This window comes from Acipenser ruthenus, chromosome 23 (genome assembly GCF_902713425.1).
Source record: "Acipenser ruthenus chromosome 23, fAciRut3.2 maternal haplotype, whole genome shotgun sequence".
Lineage (NCBI taxonomy): Eukaryota > Metazoa > Chordata > Actinopteri > Acipenseriformes > Acipenseridae > Acipenser > Acipenser ruthenus.
Genome location: NC_081211.1, coordinates 1079087 through 1103467, shown reverse-complemented (window position 1 = coordinate 1103467; position 24381 = coordinate 1079087). Strand labels below are relative to the sequence as shown.

General features: G+C 40.6%; 1 protein-coding gene across 10 annotated transcripts in view; it reads right to left on the bottom strand.

The window, feature by feature from the left end:
* Window positions 1-24381, bottom strand: part of LOC117413053 (adhesion G protein-coupled receptor B2-like) — a 131608-nt gene that overhangs the window by 10112 nt on the left and 97115 nt on the right. For 9 of the 10 annotated variants that reach the window (XM_058997337.1, XM_058997333.1, XM_058997331.1 and 6 more), the window contains 12 exons: window positions 20726-20852; window positions 14232-14335; window positions 13679-13781; window positions 11696-11846; window positions 10488-10557; window positions 9956-10022; window positions 8755-8840; window positions 5856-5954; window positions 3703-3874; window positions 3227-3322; window positions 2484-2523; window positions 1192-1838 (listed from right to left, as the gene is read on the bottom strand). In XM_058997337.1, coding sequence (XP_058853320.1) covers window positions 1192-1838; window positions 2484-2523; window positions 3227-3322; window positions 3703-3874; window positions 5856-5954; window positions 8755-8840; window positions 9956-10022; window positions 10488-10557; window positions 11696-11846; window positions 13679-13781; window positions 14232-14335; window positions 20726-20852 — 1762 coding nt within the window. The remainder of the gene's footprint in view (window positions 1-1191; window positions 1839-2483; window positions 2524-3226; window positions 3323-3702; window positions 3875-5855; window positions 5955-8754; window positions 8841-9955; window positions 10023-10487; window positions 10558-11695; window positions 11847-13678; window positions 13782-14231; window positions 14336-20725; window positions 20853-24381) is intronic. The other variant, XM_058997332.1, reaches the window with a different exon arrangement.

The following is a 24381-nucleotide window of genomic DNA, read 5'->3' as shown; positions in this document are numbered from 1 at the left end:
AGCAAGGATAACATGGAAATCTTATTACAGCAGAGGCCGTCATGTCATTTCCGTGGCAGCTTGGGTTTTTTTGTACATGTCTGGACACTTCTGCAAATCACAGAGATCTGCCACCCAACTTATGCTGCTGTAAGTAACCCTTGATATGAAGAACCAGACAGGGACAACAGTTCTAGGACAACTGCCTTGTGTTATAAGGGGGGGGGGTCACAATCAAAGGGATCATTCTCGACTCATCATACATACAGTACCTCACAACTTCCGCACTCTGCTGATCAAACGAGGAGATAATGGATCTAAAATTATGTAAAAGTGTAGTTGCCTTTCGAGGTAATTTGAGGTCCATTCCCCATGCACATACGTTTGTTCTGTGACCACACTAAGTGCTGAATCACTGACTGTAGAAACCATAAACAACTTTGCCTGCAGCTGATTCATGGTATAAATTGACCTCAGTTCTGCAATATAAAGCACTTTAATTCTTTATTCTGCCCTTGGCAACACGATACAGTCTCACAGCCTTCATTACACCATTCGATTTCTGAAATGTCAGAATGCAGCGATTTCTTTAGACTGTTTTTTTTGTTTGTTGTTGTTGTTCTAATTAAGCGGCAGTGAAGTAAACCACCCTTTAGAAACAAGCAATGCACTTTCCACCCTCACCTTGGCAACTGATGTCTAGCCGGAGGAGGACCTACCTTGCAGGCCAGCAGCTCATACTGAGGTGTACAGGCTGAGCCCATCCCCAGATTCTTACAACGTTCCTCCCCCCCCCCCCCCCACCCTGCCTTAAAGAATTACTTCCAAGCGGTTATTACATGTTGTCATTTAGTTTCCTGTATCCCTGCTTGAAATTCCCCATGCACATATGTTTGTTCTGTGACCACACTAAGTGCTGTGTTTTGATGGGTTGTCTTATTTTTACCCCAGTCTTCAAATCTAAGAGAGTAAGGTGTCTCTCACCATCATATTCTGAGATTATTGAACATGGAAGAATTCAATGGTGTGAGCCGGCAGATCCGATGTATTTTCATAACTGAAAATAATAAATGTCTGGGATTATTTGCATAAGAAACAGTAATGTTGGAACAGCCACTTTGCGCAAACCAAAGTGCTACACAACGTAAAGAAAGAGCGACATGAAATAACTCGCTGCTTAGGAAGCGATTCTTTAAGCCTCTTTCTACTTACTTCCAAGGAGCCCCCGGTCAGGCTGGGGCTCCCCTTGCTCCGGGGCATGGTCCTGCTCTTGTCCCCAAGCTCTGAGGCCAGGATCTGCCGCACCGAGGGGTGCTGTTTGAACTGCAGCCCGTGGGGGTGCTTGAGAGTGCCGTAGGACTGGTTCAGGTTCATGTTGATGTGGTCCACCGAGACGAAATTGGGGTACATGTCCTTCTCGGCCGGCCGGTGGGTCAGGACCGGCTGGGTGGGGTGCTCCATCTTGATGTTGAGCGGTTTGCCCTCGTCCTTGGAGAAGGGCTTGAGGCTGACTGTCCGCCTGGGCAGGACCATGTAGTCCCCTTCAGAGCTGGCATCCTGAGGCCTGGCCCAGTTGAGCTCCATAGAACGCAGATGGTTGTCAGTACATAGGTACACGGGCCCCCGCGGGTCCAGGTTCACGTCTTTCTTGAGGGTCTGTTCGTTGAGCTCGTTCAAGCCAGTCATCTGCGGGACCTGGACCAGGATGTTAGGAGGGGGGATGTTACCCGGCAGGCTGGAGAAGTGGAGGCCTTCCGTGTTGGTGTGGAGTTTGGGGTCTTCGTCGTCATCCAACGAGATTCGGGACAGCGTGCCCGTGATTGTCGAAGGGTTGCATGTGTTCACTTCTTTAAAAATGACTGGAAAGAATAAAAGCCATCGTCAAAGAAAGAAAAAGAAAGAAAGAAAGAACTTGGCCGACTGGATGTTGTGGTAGCTTTTTTTTCCCCCCCTAAGCTGTGAAGCTCAGATATGGCTAATAAATCCTGATCTAGTAGAACAATGAAATCTCATGTTAGTAAAATGGGATTTACACTAGGTAATAAATAAGCTTGGGAAATGAATAATACTTTTGTTGATTAACTCTCATCTTTCAGTCCATTCCAAACCAGGATCTTGTTCCAGCCAGAGCCTTAATTACTTGATTGAACAACTACAGTTCAATCAAACAATTAAAACCTGGTTGCATCAAGGCTCTGGATTGCTCAATTGAATAATTAGGAACATACAGTCACAGGCTCAAGATTCAATACCTGTAACTGGTATGTGGTCCACAACGAGGGCCATTCCAGCCCAGATATTTGTTACAACCATACCCTTACTTATTAATTGAACCAACTACATATCTATTCAGGTATCAATCCGCTAGCTAGTCAATTGATAACCTCTACAACCTGATGTAGAATGATCCTTGAGGACCAGAGTTGTGAACCCCTAAACTATGTTGAGAAAGCCAAGTATTCAAATGGTTTTCGTAATAGATTTGTGGGTCTTTGTTATCTTACCTGTCTGACAAGCCAGGTCCACATCCTTTTCAAAATCTGTCTATAAAAAGGCAGCAGAGAGAGTTAAAAACAAAGCAAAAGAGAACAGAATAATAAAAGACTCACGCCAGTGGCTCGCACTCACAGACAGCGTTCCTTTAAAACCTAAAGCAAGGTACAGTAATGGCAGTCCAATGCTAGAGAATCAGATTAATACGCAAGGCTTGAATAGAAACGTATTCTATTATCCTCTGGCATTATGCACAAATCATTTTAGAGCATTGCTCAAGTGTGACATCTTTCTTCTTTAAATTTAACGCAAGCTTGGTTTCTTTCCTGCTCTTATTAAACCCGTTCCTCTTTCCCATCCCATCATGTCATAACACCTCAGACACTAAACTACTGAGTGCGATGCAACGCTTTGTGTGTGTGGGGTGATAATTAGGAAGACTAAGCCAGTTAGAAATAAGTTGGAAGGGAATCAATGGATAAATATGGAACACTGCCTCCAAGCGGGCTCTTTGTCTGGTAGGAAACATGGATCTGTATGCGCAGGGGGGGGGGGGGGGGGGGGGAGAACAGCATTTCTGAATCCCAAACACACCACAGCTGTAGCCTGCTTCTTTTGAGTATACGTATTTATTTTTCTGTGGTTAGAGAACCCCTTTCCCAAAGCTGTAGCTCCCCCTGCATGTGGAGCCTCTCCCAAGGAGCTATATAGGTCTGGCTCTCCTGTGAGGGTGCGTGGTAGGGAGGGTGCTCACCATGATCTGGGCCTGGCCGTTCTTGCAGGAATCGGGGGAGTTCTCGCTCTCCTCACTCTTACAGATCCCCATGCGGCTCTTCACAGCGTCCTGCACCTGGACACACGCAGGGAGGGTCACTCAGCATCAGCGGGCACAAGTTAATATGCAGCTATGTATGCACAGTTGACCCAGTTTAATTGGTATTTTTTCCATTAAAAAAATTAAAAATTAAATCTAATGACAACTTGGAGTAAGAAGTTTTGAGAATCTAAGGATTTTTAAATTTTTTTTTATAGTGATATTATGGTATAGGGGGTAGTGTGAATGAAGACGCACAGGGTCGTCTTGGCAAAGCATTTACCAAGTTTGCAACAAAGTGAAAACTCTAACTGCTAATGTTACAGAACCTGCAAGAAACAAACTACCATGGAAGGAGCTTTACAACAAACGTTCTTCCAGTTATTGGAATAAGACAGTACAAAGCGCGCGCTTACCTCTCTGCGCAGGGCACAGTGCACAGCGATGATGACAAAGCCCTGCACCGAATCAAAGACAGCGAATAGAACCTGGAACAGGATGGAGCGCCGGTCTGTCATGGCGAGCACGGCTGACATCCAGGTGAGAGCCAGCAGGGGGAGCACTACACAAGAGCTCCAGAGAGAGGCCCTGGGGAGAGGGGAGTGGAGGGGTGGGGGCAAAGAGCTACATCAGACACACCGACAGGCAATTGTACTTGTGAGCCAACTGGAATTTTTACTTTAAAAAGTAAAGAAAATCTAGTAATTGCACAAGAGGCTGAGTAAATACAAGAAAGTTAGATATGTGAAGACTGACAGGGGCTGGCACTGCGATCAGTGAGGGGGAGGGGTGTTTCTATTTTATTTTCTGGAATAAGCATGCAATTTTGGATAATGTGAATGGGATTCTGATCACTGGACAGTTCCCTTAACATCTGGCTTTCCTACAAACAGCTGTAAATGTGCAGCATCCCCATTCAGTGGAAAACACACACACACACCTCCCCCAAACAAGCATGATGTTGTGTTGTGTCTGATTTTACTGACAGTGCTGTAATGACAAGGCTTAACTTCAGTGTGGTCACAAACAAGCGCTATAACCATACTTTCATGTTTTAATTGTATTCTTACATTGTTTTGCGCTAGAATATTCAATATTGGGGTGCTCTATATATATATATATATCTTGATAATTGGTTATAAACGGTTATATGCCTGCTTCGCTGGTTTCGCATGGTGTGTAATAACAATGAACCTATCAAGCAAGTAACCACAAAAGGATGGCCCAGGCTAGACAATCCATTCCTTGACCACTCAATGGTCAGTGAGCATGCACAGTGGTCTAAACTGCAACCTACGCTCATGAAGTTAATGCAGCTGGGACTAAACAGCGGCTTCATCACTCTGGTGCATCCCACGATTTCCCCTCGCAGTGGTGAGGGTGGGTGCAGCGCAGGATGCAGGAATTCACTTGACTTTGCTTAATTAAGCACAGCCATTATCAAGCTAAACATAGCGTCTTGAAGGAAAGCCTGCATTAAAGACTTCAGAGAGGTTCTCCACAGGGGTTCACATTAAGCTTCATCACCATTAAAACAATTACTTTGAAGACAGTTATCGGTGGATGTATTTTGTTTCAACGTGCAAAAGAACCAAAGGCCCAAAAGGAACACCAAGTGGTTCTTTTCTCTTTAAAGAAAAACGTTGCTTTCCTTTCTGCAGCACTGACCAGCTGAAAGCAATCTTTGTGAAGCACCACGTGTCCCAATTAATTAAGGGATTGTCAAACAGTCTTGATTCAGGTTTCAGATTTTCTCATTTGTTTAACACAGCAATACATGTGTGATGCAATAATCTGTAAAATACTAATACTACTACTACTACTACTAATCATAATAATAATCATTTTGTTAATAATGTATGTGCCATAGCAAACTAGAAAACATAAAAACGTTGTTATGAGGTCAGCTGATATCTACAGTAAAAGAGTTGGGCTAGTCTATTAAAGCTCTTTACTCTAAATCAATATTAGCATGTTTTCCCATAAAGGGAACTATATGGGTGCACCAACAGTAAATACATACAAAGAATGACATTAGGATGTATCTGTCATAAACAGCCACCACTGTTTATTCTTTTGGTGAATTCAGTCTTCCTTTAAATACAATGTGTGGATCCTACTCACAACACTTTCAACAGTGCTTTAAGGAATGTGTGTTTGAAGCACTGTTTTTTTGTTGTTGTTGTTGAAACACACTCTCTTAGGTTAAACAGCTTTTTAAAAAATGAGAATAAACTTTTAAAAGCTTTTTCACGAACTGCAAATCTGATTTCATTCACCAAAATGGTCTGAAAATGCAATGTGGAGAAGCAATCCCTGCCGGTTTCCCATCCCCCTCCCCGGGAGCGTCAGAGCCAATGTGACGCCCCCCTCAGGGTTTCCAGCAAAGTTAATTTCCCCACAGCTTTAACCAGGTTTAACAAAGCGATCGAATCAGGAATAAGTGCCGTGGGTGATGCGCTGTCAGCTTTAGGCTCTTTGCAGAAAGAGAAAGCAGAGCTGGCTCTTTGAAGAGGTGCTCATTCTTACGGTACTGGCACTGGCATTGAGTACATGGAATGGGACTAACATGGCGTTGCTGGCGGTGGTGGAGGAGAGAGCTGTACTCGAGATAACCCCACACTTGGAGCATTTGAGAAGCAGTCGGCTACGGGGTTCGCTCGCCTGACTTGAAAACGGAACAAAATAAAGCCCAAAATAAATACAATTGAAAAAAAATAAAGAAATACAAAAAGAAAAAAAGATAGAAAAACATGAGGCAAAAAAAAGAAAGAAGGAGGAAAAAGAAGGGAGAAAATAAAAAAAAGAAATAAAGAGAAACCCAGGCAAGCAAGAATACACAAAGCAGCAAGAAAGACAGCAGGAATACAGTCAAGGAAATATAATGACTGCTATGGCTACAGATACTGCTAGAATGCTTTGTTCTCATCAGCATGCATTTACAGTAGGCGTGGCACGGGAGCTGCAAGGATTAGGATCCTAATGCAAGTTCTTGGGTGGGGGACAGGGGACAGGGGACGGGCATAGGCTGCACTGAATCTAATAGGAACTGGCAGGGTAGTAAAACTCAGGATCAGGGGCAGTCCGCTATGGTATCATTCACGGAATTGCGAGGTCACAGTAAACTTCAGACACCCCGCTGTGTAACAATCAAGCACACCCTAACTGAGAAACATTTCTGTCGCACTTTTACAACAACTCCCCTCCCTCCACTAGCTTTAGAATTTATTTTGAAATAGTAATATTAACATTTACAAAAGGGTTATAATTACTTGCATAAGATAAAGCTATTTACTATAAATGGTCATTATACACACTTATTTTCCTTCAAAAAATTCACACCAGAAAATGCACAAATCAGGAATTAACAACTCAGACATTTAATTAAAAGGGCTTGTGAATAGCCTGAAGCTGTTTTTTTGGTTGAGTTTTTTTCAATTAATTTTAGAATTGCAAATTGGCCTTTATTTTCCTAAAGAAAATGTGCTAGTGAGAATTTTGGAGGAAACGGCTTTGAGAATCTAGCCTAATCTATATTTGAATGGGGTCACGGGAGACGGAATTTATTGCTGGTGGTCAGGGTCTTTGAGACTCACAATTCCAAACTAAAAACTACTGCCAGGGATCTGCATTATTGATGAAATCCAGTTCACCTCCACCGTATACTGTGCCAATGAATAGTAGCAGCATGTGATCATTGCACCAGCTGTTAATCTAATGAAACGTCGCATCTCTTAAACCACCCTTAGGCGTTCTAAAACTGACAGGCCGAAGCATCACCAATCCGCTGTTGTGAGAACTGTAGTTATCCAAAGTTGCAGCGCATTCAATTCAGGGAATTACAGGTTGCATTGACATTTAATGGCTTATTGGGCTGTCTATCACCGGATCCCCTGGGTAAAGGCTTCATTTTAATTGAAAACTTCCAGAAAATAAGACAGAACTTCAGAAACATAATCAGGCATCTGATTCGTGTGCTTTGAGGCTCGATGGAGAATCTAAATGGTTTGGAAGCGCAGACGGCTCTAGTACTTCAATAGATTTTTAACATCGGAAAGCCTGGACCCTGTTCAAGTCCTAATCAGAGAAAATCACAGAGAGACGAGATTTTTAAAGAGCATGTCGTCAAACGTGTTGTACTATTGCTGTCTATTAAGCATACAAAATATGTTTCATTTATAGCGCAATGTACAAGCTTAGGAATTAATCAAATGTATTGGGCTTTAACACACACACACACATATATATATATACAAAGTTTCACGTTAAATTTAAAGTAATTTTGCTTGTAATATAAATTTAACGTGGTTTACTATAGTTATCCACAGCATTTCACTATATATTACCATCCTTACCAAATGATGTCAAATGCAGCAGTGGCAATACAATGCCATTGCGATGCTTTGTAGAATGGCAGCACAATGGTAAGGTTTGATACTCTGATGTGCAATATTTGCTCCCTATTATTTGTGTTTCCATTGCTGCTAATGGCAGAGCGTATCAAGTTTAATACACTGGTATTCTAAATAACAACACGCCACATAACATCTGATCACTTCCACTTAAACCTGAGGAACAGACTTCTTGAGGTCTTGAAAGTTAATGTTTGCGTATCGCAGTTCATGCAATACACGGAATCAGCTCTCCGTTATGATGTTATTACAACATTGCTGCAATATTACATGACAAGTGTGGAGAGGTCGGGAGCATTTTCTCATTTTACAATTCCGCTATCAGCCACAGCCCCCTTGATTATTGTAATCAGCTGATTGTTCCACTTCAGCGAGCTGTAGCTAATTTTACATCATAAAATTGCTGGATTTGTACAGCAAAATGTGAGATTAACCATTGCAGCTCCCGACCACATTGATTACATTAGTTGCATTCAAAACGAAACTTATAAGGTATTAACACATTGATTCTGCACAGGAGGGTTTGAAATATCCAGGATCTGAAATCGCAGTTTTCATTTTAGCAAGCAAGATCTTAATAACCCTCACTGGATAGAAGAGAATATTGCCCTGTCCACTTTGGGAAAAAAAAAACGCTGTAGAAATGCCGTGGACGTATCTATAGATATGCAAAACTGACCCAAAGCCCACAACTGTTCCCAAGAATGATCTAAATAAAAAAAAATAACTCTCTTTTGTTAATAAAATGCTGACATTAGGCAACTATTAATAACACCCACATTACTTACTGCAAGTGCAGACGGGCTATTTCGAATTAATTTTCTTAATTAAAAAGGGTACCTTCAAAAGCTGTGGGTGAATTGCTGGTAATTGTTTTCATTTGTTAAAAAAATAAAATAAATAAATAAAGAAAGAAAAAACCTCCAAATGTTTGAGAGCGATACTGGATATTGGAAGCCCTCATTCACAATCTTGATTAGCTACAGTACATCTACACAGTGCTGTTAAGACTATGAACCTGGTTTAATTCATGTCCTTATGCGAAAGGGGACCTACCCAGCACGCTGCTTTTTGGACTTATCTGAAATTCCATCCCTAGACATCAGCTTATTGAACACCACGATCCCGATCAGCATGTTAACCTGAAAAAGGAGCAAAGAAAGCACAGTTTTTGAAAAATGCAATATCCTTCCACATTAGGTTTAACAGGTACAATTACATAATTAACTACTTCAGGGTCTGGATGGAGGTTTAAATGGTTCAATTCAGAACAGGGCTGGAACAAAGACCAGGACTGGAAGGTCCAACTTTGGCTGCCATTGTTTTACCGTAACTGTCGAACTGCAGTACAGTTTTTAAATATTCTGCCAGTTCCTGCATTGTAAATTTGCAAAAATAAAATGCAGGTTATTTTGAGGACCGAAGCAAGTGGTGATTCTTGGAAGTGATGTGACCCAGCCTGAGCCAACAGGAGCCAGCCTCAGACGAGATGTGATCCTTCTCTGACAGCTGCCAGTCAAAGACCAGCCCGTTACTTAAGTAAACTTGGAAAGTCACTGAGGAGAAAGTGATAAGAGGCTGTTGAAGCGCCGCTGGGATACGGTAAGCTTCCAATTCAATTACACTGCCAGCTCCTCCTCCACAGTCCCCCTGGGACCCAGGCAATTGATTCTGCTTTCTGGGGGTGGCAACAAGAGTGTTGACAGAAAAAAAACAGAACAGTAATTGAAACACTATTAAAGCAAACACTGAATTAAAAAAAAAAATCATTAAATTGGAATTGCATCTTTACATGTGGCTGCACGGGGAGTTCATGCATTCGGGTGTTCCTTGCTCGTTAATCATTGTGCATGTTGATTTTGCTATTTAAAGATGAGTTGATGGCTGCAGCGTTTGCTGGTTTGGGAGAAGGTGTATCTAGCATATTAATTTGTAAGCCTCTTGCATTTGAGTTGTGTAGAATTTGTAAAAGATATACTGTGTGAATAGTTTATTTGAACAACATACACACAAAATGTCAAGACCACAAAAGTCTCTTCTTCAGGTGAGGCAGATTTAAGGCAAATTATTAAAATCTTTAATTATGTTAAGTTTTCCAAAACTGCACATTTGAGACCTATTGAGATAACGAAAGTGCACGACAGGGAAGATTAATGGGAATATTTTCTTAGCAGAAACCACTGTAATTGAGCGTGTCAGCCAAGGAGAAAAGTGGATATGGACCACCATGGAAGACTCAGACCAGCTTAAAACCTACCAGAACAATGACTGCTGCAGGGCCAACAAACGCATAGAGCAAACCACCTTCCAGGGAGAGCCAGCAGCTGGACAAGAGCAGGAGAAACACAACGAGGTCAGACTGGTTTTAATGATGCCATCCCAAGAGCAGCTCTTCAAGCTCTAAGACAGTCATGCCAAGCTGTGGTTTGAAAAGTGGCCGTGACTGGCTGTGCAGGGGCAGTTTCTGACCCTCATTGCAGCTGTGGTTTTGTACACAGAGAGTTTCTGTTTACTAACACGCAGCTGCCATAGTGGCAGATGGGGGCAGAAATTACGCTCACGTCAGAGCTTTCAGGAGTCTTTTCAGAAGAAGAAAGGACGTTAGATTAGTTAGACTGGTGAATATCTAAGCAGAATCAGCAATGGTGACTTGTACAAGACAAACAAAATAAATATGACGAAAAGGTACATGTCATAAAATATCCCTGTCATACTGGATTTGATGGCTCTTCGATTACATAACTCATAGATTCTTTTCACAATGTGGAACATGAGCAAATGAGGCTTACTAGCTTGCTGTACCGTATCCCCTGGCTCGGGTAAACCCCACAGACACAGCGACAATCAACGCAGGCAATCCTAAAGGAGAGCGAGGGCAAAACAAGAGTCCTCATATTAGAGGCTAGATTCTATTGGATTTAATGGCAATATAAGGCAATTTTTAAGCTGTTTTCCTGTATCGTTTTGTCGGCTGCTGGGGAATAATCTATTTTTTATCATTTCTAAATAGACAAGTGAGTTATGTATAATGTTTACCTTCCGTATTGTCAATAAGAAAAAAAAAATGATGGTCAATATATCAAGGTATCAATTTTCTGGTCACACTTTCAATTAAGGATTCATTCAAAACTTATATAAATGTGTTACTAAAGGTTTTGATGGTTATTAACACATAATAACAGTTTACTGCAATGACTGTAAACCATTGTGTCCTGTAATAATGCAATTATAATGTTTCTAATAAAAGCCTTAGTTACATTTTCTTATAATACTGTAGCGCTGTAGCGATATCTAACCTTGTTTATACCATCTATAGCTGTATTAGTATTTGCAGTATTACCACTTCTCTCAGGTTTCAATAGCCAGGTTTCTGGTAATACATGCCTTTAATTCTCACTAGTTTCACATTCAAGTTGTAATTTACATTTCCTTCTGCATCAGAGAACGTCCTAATGCGTTCGCGCTGTCATGTAAACGTACTTCATTATATACTGATTGGCAGCATCAATTACATTTCATTTCAACAGCCAGATTTGTACTCTGCTCTAACTAATGAGGTTCCTCTGCAATGTTCGGGTAATTAACATTGTGCAGATCAAGCTCACAAATTAAATATCGCTAGGGAGCCAGCGTATCGTTTGCAAGATATGGAAGTCACAAGCTTTCAAAGAAAACATGCATGCAAGAAAATGGTCCCACCATTGCTCAAATTCTTCAGGAATGCCCCATGCAGTTTCTTTTGTACAGACAGAAATAGACTAACGAGAACCATACCCACTGATACCTGTTTGATTCCAATAACCTTGGTATATACAGTAATACACATTTGGAAATATCTATACAGTGGCAGATTCAGATCCTCTGCTGTTGAGATCAGTTGAGCAGACCCCAATAACTCAAGATACCAGTTGACTCTGCACATTGTACAATGGGTCCTTCACAAGTGCCACAGTAAATAAATACATCAAAAGCAAAGCCAGACGTGTCTTCTCCTCACCCCAGCCCAGGCAGAGGAAGCGCTTGCGGATGAGGCGTGTCCGGATCTTGCCAATCACGGCCAGGTAGGACTGCCACGCCTCCGTCAGCACCCAACAGAACGAGGACAAGAAGAAGAAATGGAGGAAGGCAGCGGTCATCGTACACACCCCCTGCGAACAACACAAGCCAGGCACACAGCTCGCTGTTTTCCTCTCATAGACAGATTCAAAACCAAAAGCTGCTCTTTTTTCAACAGGTGAGCCAATGCCAAGTGGTGCAGTATTGAAAAACTTTACCCACGGACCTGCACATGCCTGGATATGGGACACAACGTACATTCTGTGACTGTCTAACCAAAAATGGACTGTTGGAAACTCTACAGCACCAATTTAGAGCACTTTACCCTTATAAATGTTTTCACAGTATTTTTGCACAGTATTTATGCAGTTTTACCATGCTTTCCCCATGGTTATAATTTGCATTTACAATAGTGTACCCAGGTTTGCCATGTTTATATATCAGCTTTACCATACCTTGCTATTCTTTACAATGCTTACCTTTACTTTACCATGCTTTCACTATGCTTTATTACACTTTGCTATGTTTTTACTTTGGTAAACGTTTACACGTGTTTTCCAAGCATGTCAAAATCACATTAAAAGTCACACAGCTTGCTTATGCATTGAATACCGTGTAATTACTTAATGCAGTATGCTTCAACCAATGAGCCTGTTTTGCGAGTGCAATCTGACGCTTGGTCTAGGTTTCAGATAGTCCTTCAAAGAACTCTAATTTGGACAGGGCTTCACACTGCATTAAGGATACACAATGCACTGATATTCAAGTGGTAACAAAATTGTAGACTGTACAGCAGCTGGCTTTGGGTTCTTGGTTTTGGTCTGGATGCAAAGAAAAAAAAAGCAACAAAACAACAAACACTTCAGTGTTTTTGTCTTTAGTCAGATTCGACTTTGAAAGCCTTTTAATGCGTGACAGACAGAGCACTAAAGCATGAATAACTGAAAGATGTCCTTGCCCCTCTATTTGTAAACAGCGATCTGTGGCTTTCTGATAGATGAACACCTCCAGCTAACTGCTACAGAATTCATGTCTGCTGTTTTACAGCACTCAGGGTTTAGCCAAAAAGGGGTTTTGAGCTGGCTCCTCAAAGCACTCGGAAAAGCGAAACAGATGCCAAATGGAATGTAATGTGCTGTACTGTGCACTTAAGAGCCTGATGAAAATATATTCCACTCAATCAACTAACATCTATCTGAACTGACGTTCACCTGGGATCATCTGAGATGACATTTCTTCAGTACAGTGCTGGTCCCAGTGGCGCCCAGTGTAACATCCGCATGGTAAAGTGCTCTTATGACAAGACACTGTACGGGCAAACTAAGTTACTCGTGACAGACAGAGGTCTAGGCAGGTTGGTGAGCAGGTAGGGGTTAACACTCCATGAAAATATAAGTCTACACGTACACAAACACACGCAACGCAATGGACGCTGCGTCACGTGCTTTATTGACTTTTTAAATGGCTGGTAATGCACTAGCCTTTCCCCTCTGGAGACCTGGGTTTCAAATCATGCGTTAGACGATGAAAGAAGTGGGTGGTCTCACGGCTATCACATGTGCCTTGCCCTGTGAAATTGTTCTTCTGAAATTGCTTAACAGTCTAGAAGAATACAAGATTATTTTATTTCATTTTGATAGAAGTGGATTTAAAAAAACAGCTTTGTGGTGCAACGACTTTTCAGATCTGGAGACCTGGGTTAATAACTGAAGGTCATGAGTAAAATGCAATAATTATTCTGCATCACAAAGCCATCACGCACTTTAGAAGAGCTTAATGCAACTGGCAAGGCAGGGCAGGAGGGAAGGTTGTTTAAGACACACCTGAGCAATGCCTGGCTGTAACCCATGCTTCCAGTCACACCCCACCATGACAAAATCCGCAGACACTGGTTCTCAACAACAACTAAGGAGTTCCAACTCACCCTACTGAGAGTCTGCGACTGGCCCACGAGAATGAGGATATTTGATGCCAAGATGGACAGGCAGAAATTGAGCAAGATGATGGACCGCTCTGACTTTATATACCTGTATCAAAGACAACAGACACATTGGCACAATTACCAGCATGAGAAGTACTCCAGAAGACAAAGGGACGTGCTTTCCTATTGTTGCATGGGAGAATGCAATGAATACTATACCATGCAATGCAATTGCTATGATGTTACTGCCCATTTTAATGCCGGGTCTTTGAGGACTACTGTGGGGCTCCGCAACCCACCCCTAATGGTCTAATAAGAAGGTTCTTGATTCAGGGAGCCCTTTTTAAACTTGGTTTCGAGCCAAGAACTGAAGAAAAAAGGCAAATCACAAACAAGAAAGGTAAGCTGCAGTAAAAGTAAATGTATCACAAGGTCTGCCTCTCACCTCAGCAGTGGTCTTTCATACTTTAAACGCATGTGTTGCATTAGAAAATGTCAGTATATTCTGGGGGCTCCCCGAGCCACCTGTTTGAACCGGTCTACTAGTTTGACTCACCTCCAAAAAGCTGCATAAACAGCCAACAAAATGAGCAGGGCCGTACATGAGATTGCACACCCGATCATTAGAGGGACTGATGGCACTCCGGAAGGACCCATAGCCTGCAATGAAAACCAACATCAGCAATGACCCTTTGTTGCATATTCCAAGTCAGATCACCTTTGTGTACATCGATTCTAATTCGATTTCCAGTTCCTTTTTAAAATCAATTCCCGATTCCAGTTTAACAGAATATTGCTAATTGCAATTTTGATCATTAATCTATTGGAATTGATTAAAAGGGAATTGGAAATTGATTTTAAAAAGGAAATGGAAATAGAATTGCAACTGAAAACAGGAATTGACCCCGACCCTGTGTACAACATGTAACAAAAGCTGTGAAATACACCCAGTACGAGACAATCCACAACACATATAACATGCCTGAATAACTAAATGATACTCAGCACTACAGCATGGAATACCCACATGGAGTAACAGTGGAATCCCATTGTAATTTGCAGACAGTATTTTAACACAATGCATTTTTTTTAAAAAGCTAAGCGAGTTACTGTTACAATTTTTTAAATATAAAATGCATACAATATAATATGAAACACAGGCCCCCTTTTGCTATCAAAGAATTACATTTATTAAATTGCTAAAATCTTACCCGCAGAATATCTTGAAGCTTATGAACACAGACATCAATCACTCGTTTTCAGCTTTCAGTGCTCATACTTATAAAACAATCTGGAGCAGAACAAAAAAAAATGGATTCTCCCACAGACCTAAAGCCCCATCTACATAACTTGGTACGCTTTGTAAACCTAGCAGCCAATCGCACTTGACAGCCAGTAATAAAGTTTATTTTACCCTGCTTGTTCCCCATCAATGGTTGTTATCCAAACCAGAGCAGACCGTGATCACAGTAAAGGATCCCAACGTGAAATACGACTTGCTTTAAACACTGCTGGGGCCTCTCAGGACAATTCTATGCAATGAATAAACAAGCTGACTGGCAGAATTCAATCAAAATGTATCGGGAGACGAATCAGATACTCTTGTCTTAAGAGGGATTAGGAGGAGACTCTGGGGATTCCACTGCCTTGGTTCATTTATACATCTGTCAGAGGTCCCACGTTAGGGCTCCATTTTAATAACCGCTCATGCGGTCATTCTACTAGGGATCATAACTCTCTCCCTAGTAAATACACCTGCACTTTCTATTCAATAAGTCACTCGTCTTCAGCCACTGAAGAACGTATTGCTTCGGTCCATCTCACTAGTTCCTCTACGGAGGATGATGTGTACAAGGAAAGTGGTCACATGTATGAATGAACAATATGGAACATTAATTCCTTGCAAGCATGCTATTTGGTAACATGTTTCTCAAAACTGGTGTATGTTTGATCCCTAACAGCCTTGCTGCATTTGGTCTGATGGCATGCTTCAATATTTCTTGTATTGCATGGTTACCTCAGCACCACACTGCTGTTCCTACCTGAGCTGTGCCTGGCTTCAATGAATAAAATACTTAATTGAATTCAGTAAGGGAAGGGAAGAGGAACAACAAAAAAAAAAAAGTTTAACGTCCTTCACAGTTTCTGATATTGTGAAACTCCAAGGACAGCATCGCAGTTTCAGTCTCTGATGTCCCAGTAATGCTGTTCGTTCTGATTCACGGTTTACAAGGAGAGCAAAGACTTTTATAGTGCCTGAGCTCTTAAGAGTCAGGAAGCAAGCTGGAGCAGAATATTAATGATCACGACCAGCTATGGGACGAACACAGTGACAGGAAGAGAACACAGATTCACGCACACAGAGATGAGCAAACAAATCCAACTGCGAACTAGATTCTCAGAGCTAGTTACTAAAAATCATTATTGGCACATTCAGAAAGGAAAAACGCACACATAAAAGTTAACAACCTAGAAATAAACAACTCAGGCATTAAGGGATTAAGCTGTTTTTATTTGTTTTAGAACTGTAATTGGGGTTGTTTTTAAAACAGAAGTAGATAGTAAATAGCTTTGAGGATTGGTTGTGTAGCGTCCTCATCCGTGTCTGTCTGTCTGTCACACTCTACACAGTGAACAATAATCGAATTGTGTTGGTCTATAATCTGATCAACTCTCGATTTCATACAAATCCTTTTAGCCTTTCAGGTACTGTGCGATGAATACATGGTTATGAAGGGTCCGCTGTATGTGTCTGCACTGGTTTTCAATGTTGTAGAATACATTATATGTTAAAATACACAGGCAGGAAAGTACTAACGTGATACCTTTTTATTAGCAGTGTATTACCCACAAAGAAGCCCTGGAAGACCTTACCATAGCATCCAGTACTTATATTTGGATGCATTAAAGTGTTTGCATTTGTAGGCTAGCTCTGACGTGACTGGATCTGATTAAATGACTTTATTGCATCCCTGTTAAATACATAATATGCTGAGCTCTGCTGTATTTGCTAACGAACAAAAGATAATTAGGTTGAATCCAGAGCTAAAGATAGAACTATCAGCTGCAATAAAGGTCTCGCTTCACTGTGATTTCCAGGGGAGTTGCAGACAGTTAGTTACAATACTGATTCACACAACTCTACATGAAACCGTCAATTACAGGAACAACCTATGTTCAAGATGTCAAGTACAGATCTTTTAAAACTCCCCTCAGTGTCAATATCCATGGGTGTACAAAGCGTGGATGTCAACCTTTGACTACCAATATAGTGGAACATCAGTGGCAATACAACTGTACGAAATTAATCTACATTTAAATACAAATTTTAGTAAAATACTATGTTGTTAAGGATTTTTATTGTTACTTTTTAAACTTCTACAGCTGTCATGCTAAGGTGTAATGGTAGCATAAAGGAATTTACAAGGGCACCACGGCAGAATTGTACCACTGTGCTGACATCTGAAATATGAATTAGATTCCAGGAAATGCACAACTGTGTAACAGCATGGTAATAACTGGGTAACTACCAATGTTTTCAGCTCTTACATGCTAACTACTGATAGAATAAAAGATTACATACATATACATGACCTGTGCTATGGTGTCACCATGCAAGTGTATCAGGTAACATGATGCCGTTCACAAGGTCACTTCCTTGCAAAGCGATGAATCATTGGTAATGAGTTATTACAATGCAATTGCATGCCTATTCATGCTCTGTCATCTGATGTGCTGCTGAAATACTAGTCGTAGATTGATAGATAGACAGATCATTTTAGCTGCAGAAGAAATACAATTTAATAATGTACAACATAGAAGAATACAAGGAAATAAATGGATAAATAGACAATACCACAAGGTTTAAATAGAAAGGAATAGTAGAGTGTTGCATCACTAACTATGAAGTAAATGACATCACAAGCACATTAATAGATTTAAAAAGAAATACATGAGTGTAGTTTCCTTGGCATCAAAAGTCTGTAAGTACCTCCACTGTTTGTTTTCAAACACACCTTCCCTTGACAAAGGTATGTTAAACATACAGAAACCTTGGGAAGTTGTCTCTTTTGAGCCAACGCAAAAGAGCCATTAGTAATCTATTAGTTTTAACCTCCTACTGCTCCCACTACAGTAAGTAGAAGGGGTAGGTAGGTTATTAGCATCTTTGGGGAATGTAAGTAACTTGGGTTGCTTTAGCATACAGGTTAAGCTGTGGATGAATGAAACACGCAGTCATACCAAGTATTTATTTGAGTGTTTAAGTTCATTAAGGGACACCACAGCCTTAACTATAGGCTGCATTCTTTTGTACGTATGAGGATTATGAGGTCAGTTTAGGCTTTTGCTTATTTGATGGCTGACCCTGAAAAAGCAACCAGGATTAGCCCCTCTTTCAAACTCCGAAGGTTAATACCTGGGTTGAATCCCCCCTCTGAAAGGCAGCGTTTGCAGGGGGTTCGAAAGAATTGCTGGTCCTCCATATGGTCCAATGTTTAATGAAGAGGCTATTTTAAGAGCAGCGGGTAATACTCGTTTTAAAGCTTTTCTAGCACTAAGAAAAGGCATGTTATGTACCGATGCATCTGTGCAACCCAGTTTATCTAAATTCCTTTAACCAAAGACTGTGAGGCTGCATCAGTTTACTGCAGTGCTACGTGGAGAGAGCTCACCACAAAACGAAGCCTTACAAAACAAGAATCTGTTTTTTACTATAAAAACTAAGCTAGTGTATTGTGAGACTAAAACAGCACACAGAAATCAGCAGTCTCTGCTTGAGAGAGGACCTGGCTGATATTTGGAGGTGTGCTCGCTGCAGAGCGATGGGCAGGTAAGCTCAGGGTATAAATAAGCCTTTCCCTGCATGCCAGGGTCACATGCATAAAGCAGTCGGCACGTGTTTAAAATCAAACCTGTGATGAGCATGGCAGGTTCTGGTAATCCACCCCAACCTTACCATGAAAGATCTAAAGTGCCAACATTGTTTTGGTAACATGCAATCTGGCACTATCTATATTCAAGACTGCCAAGGTTTGGCACTCGGTCTAGAAAGAGCAGAAATAAAAAATGTCAGCAAGCATAGTATAAGTCCAGCTGCTGTACCAAAGATACTGGTGCTGTATCTGCCCTTTCCCATAGCACTGAAGCACCAAGCCCTCTGCCAACTGTACTTGCACAAAATACAACTAGCCTTCGGTGCTGTACTTCACAATTTGAAAATTGATTATTAAAGGTTCACTGTAAATGTGTCCTGAAAGCGTACGGATGTGATACACTCTGTATAACGCATGCTGCGCACACATAGATTGAAAGTATGTGTGCTTGCTTTGCTTGGAGTGGCAGCTATGGCCTGGCCGAGCTCGTGACTGAAGCCCATCTGTTTTTCGATCCACGAAGCTCATTCCTCAGGGCAATTTCCCATCTCCCAGCCTACCGCTCGCCCTCTCTGCATATCAATCACTGTAATGGAGTTCAGGGGGGCTTCCAGAAAACTGGGCCAAAAGCAGCACGGGGGGGACGAGAGAATCGACTGTGAAAAGAAAACACAAATACAAACCCAGGCTCTGCTCCCCTTTAGCACTATTTAGGAGTCATCTACTGTAATGCGGTCTCTGCATCCACTGGTATATAGAGAGGGGGTATTTGGGACTAAAAAAGGAAGGATATACCTTGTAGCTGCAGTGTGCAGATGGTGTTCTCAGAGACTGCAGTCTCGCTCATTGGTATAAAGTCCTCACTTTTAAAGTCTATCAACTCAGAAGGCTCACAGTATCTTCTTGCACACTCAATGTGTCCTGTAGTGACTGCTTGTGTGATACATGTGTTAGAGAGGATGTACTAAACAATATTATCATTATTATTATTATTATTTATTTCTTAGCAGACGCCCTTATCCAGGGCGACTTACAATTGTTACAAGATATCACATTATACATTATTTCACATTATACAGATATCACATTATTTTACATACAATTACCCATTTTTACAGTTGGGTTTTTATTGGAGTAATCTAGGTAAAGTACCTTGCTCAAGGGTACAACAGTAGTGTCCCCCACTGGGGATTGAACCCACAACCCTCCGGTCAAAAGTCCAGAGCCCTAACCACTACTCCAAACTGCTGCCCTATTATCACGCTGTTAATAACGACAATGTGTTATACATTTGTTTCTAATACATAGTAATACATCTTATAATTAAAAAAGTTCCCCATCGGTAATTGTCAGCAATACCTTTAATACCACTTTTTATAGACAGATTATAACCCAGGTGTGACCCAGATTAATGTGCTACACATCAAGTTCTATGTGTTTAATTGATTGTGAATGTGTTAAGAAATTAAATGTCATGATTAAGCTTAACTAAAGTTAAGTACCACATCTTAATTTCATTGAAGATTTATTTTAAATAAAATGTACGGCAATCTTTTTCTCTGGTTTTATCTTGCTTGAAGAGTTTTACATTATTATGCATGTTATCCATCTATCCATCTATCTATAAAGACAAGGCTATTTTCAATGTCAAACTCTCTTACTCACACACAGAAAGGATAAGTGAATCAATCAGTGGAAACCCATGACACGAGAGTGTCAGCATTGATTTATAAAATCTAGACCCAAAAGGTTAAAACATTGTGACCTGGAATCTTAAATGAAGTCCTGAAGTGAAGCACATGCTCAGACTTCACACATCCAAGAAACTTTTTGTTAATTATTTAACAGACAGCACATTCTTCTTATTCCCTTGCTTGATGTCCTTGATAGATAAAAAAGCTGCCACTAATGCTTTTTTCTTTTTTTAACACATTACACTGCTCAGCCGGCATGTAGGGACAGGATGTACCTCCGGAGAGCCCTGAAGTGCCTGTCCTTTCCCTGGCAAATTAAATGTTAATAACATTATCGTCAAGAACAAAACAAGACGAAGCAATCTCAACAAGAACAACAGCAGCAAATCATCCTCTCTACCGCTCTCCACTGCGAACAGAGAACACGTTTAAAACAGATCCTGCAGCCAAAAAAAAAAAGTATTTTGAATATGTAAACTTACCAGATCTTTAGGTTGCTGAGCAAGCACTGCGAAGGTGGAGATCTGATCGCAAAGACATTTGGTGTGGATGGAAGGAGATTGGAGCGTTTGGCAGCCTTGTGTGTCCCAGTTTTCAGTGCCAACCTCCCTGATTAACAGGAAAACACACGCACACACACACACAGAAAGAAAGAAAGTGAGTGGGATATTCAAACTACCCGACGCACACAGACACATAGATTATATACAGTGGCGGTTAGATCTTGTTTCTCTTGTTAACCCCATAAGGACAGCAGTGGTTTTGTGCTGCGCCTACCAAATAGACACTGAGCACTGCTGTCACAACACTGGCAACCCTGTTACGTTTAAAAAAATATATAACACATTGTTGAATCATAACACACAGTTGAAGCATATGGTCAAATAATTTTATAAAGACCTTCATTGTTTTAGTCTTATGAGAGGGGTAATTTAACAGTGGCTTGAAACATGTAGAACATCAAGGCTCGTCCCTTGTTAGCACACCATTCTCTCCTACTGGGGGGGGATCGACTTTGGACTGCTATTATTATTATTATTATTTATTATTATTATTATTACTACAATTAAACTACTGATTGCTGAACTCAAAGATGAAGTATCTGTGTAGGTTTGGGTTTCATGCAACAGTCTTAACTCTGGTCTGTAACTCAGGAAACAGGACACTGTACAGTTGGATAAACAGTCACATGGGGTCCCATTGACAGCACAGCAACACCAGCATGACTGATTCGGTTACACAGACTCTCTTTATAATGTAAAGATATGACCTTAAAACAGGGCAGACCCAAACGCTTTCTACATTTCAACAGTCGGGGTGGGGTAGGGGGTTGGGGTGTTTAACTGATGAATTAGGGTTACGATTTAAGTATATGGTTTAGACCCTTGTCCAGTGTTAATTCAAATTGGTAAGTTTAAATGAGAGATGCTGGGTGATAACCAAAAGGTTATTTGGAGGGAGGAAGATGCAGGCTAGGAAGAAAAATCACTTTGGGGACTGAAGACAGCTTCTCAATCCCATAGCTCTCCCACTAGAGCGAGGATGCATGCACCGTCAGCAAAAACAACCCAGAAAAACACAGCCTGCTACACTGCTCAACCCTGAGACGAACAGAGAAGAGAGGGAAGGGGAAGAGAAATAGAGAAGGATCGGGGGAGACAAAAGAGGGAGAGAGAGAGGGGGAAAGAGAAATAGAGAAGAATCGGGGAGACAAGAGAGGGAGAGAGAGAGGGGGAAGAGAAATAGAGAAGGATCGGGGAGACAAGAGAGGGAGAGAGAGAGGGGGAAGAGAAATAGAGAAGGATCTGGGAGACAAGAGAGGGAGAGAGAGGGGGAAGAGAAATAGAGAAGGATCGGGGAGACAAAAGAGGGAGAGAGAGAGGGGGAAAGAGAAACATAGAAGGATCAGGGAGACAAGAGAGGGAGAGAGAGAGGGGGAAGAGAAATAGAGAGAAAGAACCTCTAAAGTACACAATACTAATAAAATGAAATCCTATAGCACGCAGATTGAATAGTGTTGTAATGTATCAGTAGGTTGTTTTTTCACCCACGTGTTTTGTTAACCCTCAGGGTTAACGCACAACTTCAAAACAGAACTATATAACATTCTTTTAAAAACTAAAAGAAAAAGTCTGTTTACCTAACATAGTTATGTGTATTAGTATTATTACTATTATTATTAAAGGCCATAATAGGGAGGAGGAATGACTGATAAAATACACAGTGGAAACATAGAATAGTAGGTAATTTAACAGTGGCTTGAAACATGTGGGACTGCTGCTATTATTATTATTATTATTATTATTATTATTATTATTATTAGTTGTAGTAGTAGTATTACTACTGTAAACAAAGTGGACAACAAAAGAAAGACAGAAAGAAAGACAGTAAGACAGAAAGAATGAAAAAAGAAAGAATTAAAATATTTGCACAACGTATCCCCTGACCGACATTAAATGCAAGTGAAAAAGCTTTGAACAGCAGACCAAAGGAGTCATCGAGACACAGAGTCACGTCCACTCAGAGAGCTCTGTTAGAAATGTCACCTTGAGCATGTGGATGGCATGTTTCTATCTTCATTTCTGAAATCCACACAGATTTCAAAAGAGCAAGAAAAAAAAAAGCAGGTTTGCTATTTTTCTTAAAGCATAAGAAGCTTAAAATGTCATTTGAATTGAGTCTACTTTTGCATTCTAAGAGGATCTGAGTTCTCAAATATCCACTAACCTACTCTACACACATATTCAATATGGGAACAACAGAACCCACAACTCATTACAATTTCATTTGTAGCTTCTTTTTTTTTTAAAACATATTAATTCAAAGTAAACGCCACCGGTAATATTTATTAAAAGTATGCAATCGGAAATGAAAGTTTTAAAAATGAAACTGAAGGTTAGATTTGAATTTCAAACTCTTCCACGCAAGTTCAAATAAAACTGATTACAAACTATTACCTAATTAAAACCTACATCAAGTCAATTACATTTCTGTGAAAGCTTGATTAATGACACCATACGCTTCAGGAATCTATACTAATTAAATCTGTATCACTGAATTCCATATCGCCAAGCTAAACCCTGCCTGGGGTTTATCTAGTTTTACTACTACAAAAAAGTAGGTCAATTTTCCTTTCCCCACCTATTATAATCCCAGTGTACTATTACCATATAGAAAGCATTGTGGAACAGAGAGCCAGAGGGAATAACACAATCTGAAATCCAATGATCAAATACATGGTAAAGCATAGAAAAGTGCTGCAAAGTATGGTGAAATCATAGAAAGGAACATATATGTCTCCTAAAACATTTGAAACTATGGCAAAGGGTGATACATTCATTTCATCCAGAACACTATAAAGCACTCAACGGTTGTATAAGAAATACAAAAAAAAAAAAAAAATGTATACAAATAAATGACCCCAAGGTAAAAATATAAAATTCTATGAGAAACTTTTCTACTAGAAAATGGAAACATCTACCATAGAATTGTATATGTTTCTTTTAACATAATAAATGCATTGCATAAAGAAAAACAAAAAAAGATACCAAACAGACACAGCATGCATTATTAAACCTCTTGTTGCACATACAGTACTGTTTACTGTATAATGGTTTTGACCAGTCTTTGCTTGTATATTCTCTGGGATGTTGTTTGCCTTAATTTTTCAAGCGCCACTAACATTTTGCACCTCTTAACAATGGAAGTTGCTACAGAAAACATATCTGAAAATAGCAATACACAGTACTGCAAACCCCAGGGCAGCGATTATAGGTAAACCTAATACATAATTAAAATAAAATAAAATACATAATGTGCTTTGTGGATAATTCTGAGCCGATACAATGTATTATTTATCAAACTAGTACAGTAGAACGTCATTGCTTCCATTAGTTTAAGCCATTCGGTCCATAGGGATCACAAGGGATCATTGGGAGCATTCTGTAAGATACATTTTTTATAGGCCCCTCTGGAGTCGCTATTACAGTCCAAGGGAAGTCGATCTTTAAGGAAGGTTTTAATAAAGCAGTGTGCCTAGCAGGGTTCATTAAGAGAATAAATAGCTCCCACTGGACAGAGCGATGTGTACTTGGAATAATCGGGCCATGTTGAACAGGACACAATACAACCAGCCACC